This window comes from Trachymyrmex septentrionalis, unplaced genomic scaffold (genome assembly GCF_001594115.1).
Source record: "Trachymyrmex septentrionalis isolate Tsep2-gDNA-1 unplaced genomic scaffold, Tsep1.0 scaffold131, whole genome shotgun sequence".
NCBI classification, from domain to species: domain Eukaryota; kingdom Metazoa; phylum Arthropoda; class Insecta; order Hymenoptera; family Formicidae; genus Trachymyrmex; species Trachymyrmex septentrionalis.
In genome coordinates, this window is record NW_017304450.1 from 1282253 (window position 1) to 1285291 (window position 3039).

At 36.8% G+C, this 3039-nt stretch overlaps 1 protein-coding gene across 1 annotated transcript in view; it reads right to left on the bottom strand.

Annotated features, from left to right (window-relative positions):
* LOC108757063 (ABC transporter G family member 9) overlaps positions 1–3039 on the bottom strand; it is a 131764-nt gene that overhangs the window by 7995 nt on the left and 120730 nt on the right. Inside the window, exons 5-6 of the mRNA XM_018501367.1 lie at positions 1192–1292; positions 216–471 (exon numbers count right to left, since the gene is read on the bottom strand). Coding sequence (XP_018356869.1) covers positions 216–471; positions 1192–1292 — 357 coding nt within the window. The remainder of the gene's footprint in view (positions 1–215; positions 472–1191; positions 1293–3039) is intronic.

Here is a 3039-nt window from a genome sequence, read left to right on the forward strand (position 1 = left end):
AAATAATTATATTATAAAAAAGTTATGTCGTAAAAATATTATATTTGAAAAATATATTTAAAAAATTATAAACAGAAATTGATTTTTTTCAAAGACCACAAATTTTATGAATTTGAAACGCGTTTAAAGAAAAATAAAGATTATACCTGTTAGGTACATAAGTTTATTCACAAGTTAATTCAACGAAATTAATTTATATAATAAAGTGTGCTTACGAATGAAGTCTGCGGGGTTGTAATGTGGCAGTAGAGTAAGTCCTATTGTAGAGAAGAATCTACCGACATTCGTCGTCGATCCGTAGTACGCCACCTGACCGTTACTCAACAGGAGAAGCTTACTAAAACTGTGGAACATTCTGGAACTAGGTTGATGTACCGTCACCACAATACTTTTACCCTCCTGCTCAGCATATTTCTTCAACCGCGAGATCAATGCTTGTGCCAAATGTGAGTCGAGTCCACTCGTAGGTTCCTGAAAGATGAAAGATTTTATAAATTAGCGATGCAATTATATTGTTAGATCAATGTCCGTTTCTATCAATGTAGATTAACTTTAATCTTGGTTTAACTTACTTTTCTAGTTCTAAGAATTAGAACCAGCTTTTCTAGCTCTAAGAATTAGAAAAGAATAAAGAGTAAATTAAACTGAGATTAAAGTTAATCTACACTGGTAGAAATAAATATTAAAAAACTTTTTTTTAAACAAAAATTCACGTAGAAAATTGAATCATTATTTATTTTATCATTTATTCATTCATTTTTCAATTTATAAATTGTATCATACACAGATCCGTAATTTCAAATATATTCTATTTGAAGAATTTTCTTTTTTACAATTCCTTAATGTCATAAAATTCTACATCCGAGCAGGAAAGAACTTATATAGGAAAAAACTGAAAAATTTTAAATCCTACATTATTCGTTTTATATTTAGAATTACATAAACTTCGTAAGTTTTTCTGCATAAGTTTCCATAAGTTACTTAAATTTTATACAATAATTTCTTCCAATTGATTAACATTTAAAAATCATATTACATTACAGAGATAAAATCCATGAATGTAGATATACTTTTCGTATAAAACTATGATATAATATAACAATTATAAAATCAATCATACATAAAGATGATGAAACATTAAATATTGTACATGCATTCAGCTTACAAAGAAAAAATGTAGGAAAAACTTACGTCAAGTAGCATCAATGATGGATTCGTGAGTAGTTCGCAAGCTATACTCGTCCGCTTCTTTTCACCACCGGAAATTCCCCGTTTCGAATAATCTCCAATAACTACACAAGAAATACAAGTATATTACTTTATAAATTAAAGAAATAATGTCTAATACGTTAAATTACAAATATCAATTAGGAAGTGGAGGGGATCGTTTTATATTGTTAATTTATATCATTTAACACACACACGATTGTAATATTCATTACAAAAAAATATATTAAAATGTGCGGGCGTAATTACTGAATGTTAAGTTATTAACGCGCACCGCTTTCTAGTTTCTATACGCGATTGCGCTACCAACAAAGTGTGAATAATACACGAAAATAGTACTCGACTAAGCAATGAGATACGCGAAGATCCGTCATACGAAAGATATTGAAAATGTAGGCGATCGTAATTACCATGTCACGCATTTTACCGAGGCGGAGGAAAAAAAGGGGGCATTTAAAAAAGTTCAGAAGATACGCGACGCGTATGAGACAATAAAGCGTCAAAGGCGTTTTATTAGCATGCGAACCTACGTCCGCGCGGTCGCGAATAACAGAATTACGAGCAGATATCGATGAAAAATCACCGCTGACAACAATAAAGACAAACAGTTTTCCCATCGGATCTTTCCCTTTCCCTCGGCGGCGTTGGCGTCCAACATTCCGGGTGCCGATATTCGGATTTGCTAACGCCAGCTGTAACTATAAACGAGACGCGGGGCGCGTGATCTCTGACGGTAAATTATTAAACTTCGTCATCGTCGTCGTCGTCGCCGCCGGTCGCTCACGCCTTCGGGGCACAGGAAGAGAAACGAACGTATAATTGTGTGCGGGGAATAATATTTTACGTCACATATACATTCATTTGATGTATACGCGACCGAGGCGGCCGAGCGTTCAGCGCGCTCGAGGAGCCCGGGGGTTAACGATCGAGGAAACCGTTTATCAACCGACCGACAATGAGCCCGGCCGCTCTGTTGTAGCGTAGAGATACGCGTACTTTCCCTCGTTGGTATTCCGGAAAATGTCACCGCGCTTCCGCTTACATTCGACGTTTCTATACGTTCCCATACGTTTCTATACGTGGCTCTCTGACAATGAGTGAGACGACGCGGGATGATCGCGAATTCGCGTCTATTTCATTCGAATGAAACTCGAAGAAAATCAAATTAAGCTGCAATCCCGGCAGGTTTTTATTTGGACAAAAGCAGTTATCTCGGTGAACAATTGAATGTAAAAAGAACGTGTCTGTATAATATATATTGGCGTTATTATCAACGGATATAAGATAAGATCTTATTCGTCGAGATCTGATTAAGATTAAGCGGATTTCTTGCTTCTTGCGGATTTATAACGCTCAATTGCCAATGGCTGTCTAACTTCTGAACATTAAGAAGCGACGTCCAATCCAATTTGCTCGTTAACGAAGGTTGTATATTATTTTGAGAAACGATGCCTCGTCCAATTTTCTCGTTAACGACGGAATCTACGTCATTCTGAGAAATCTCACGACATACGCGTGAGGCGCTAGACATGCATGTAGGTCAGCTTGTATATTACTTGGCTCGTTTTTCCTACATGCATATTTCGATAACGCGCCCATAGCTGCTTGACGCTCGGACGACGGTTCGATATTTGTGATCACGGAAATTGTCAATCAAAATGCTAAACCAAGACGGATAGTCACGGTGACGATAACAGTAAGAGTCGGTCGCGAAATTATACGATTCACCTCTGCCTCGGTTTACGTTACAGTCAGTGCTAAACATCGAAGAGTCGGGGGAGGGGGAGGGGGAGGGGGGCTAATGATATTTAT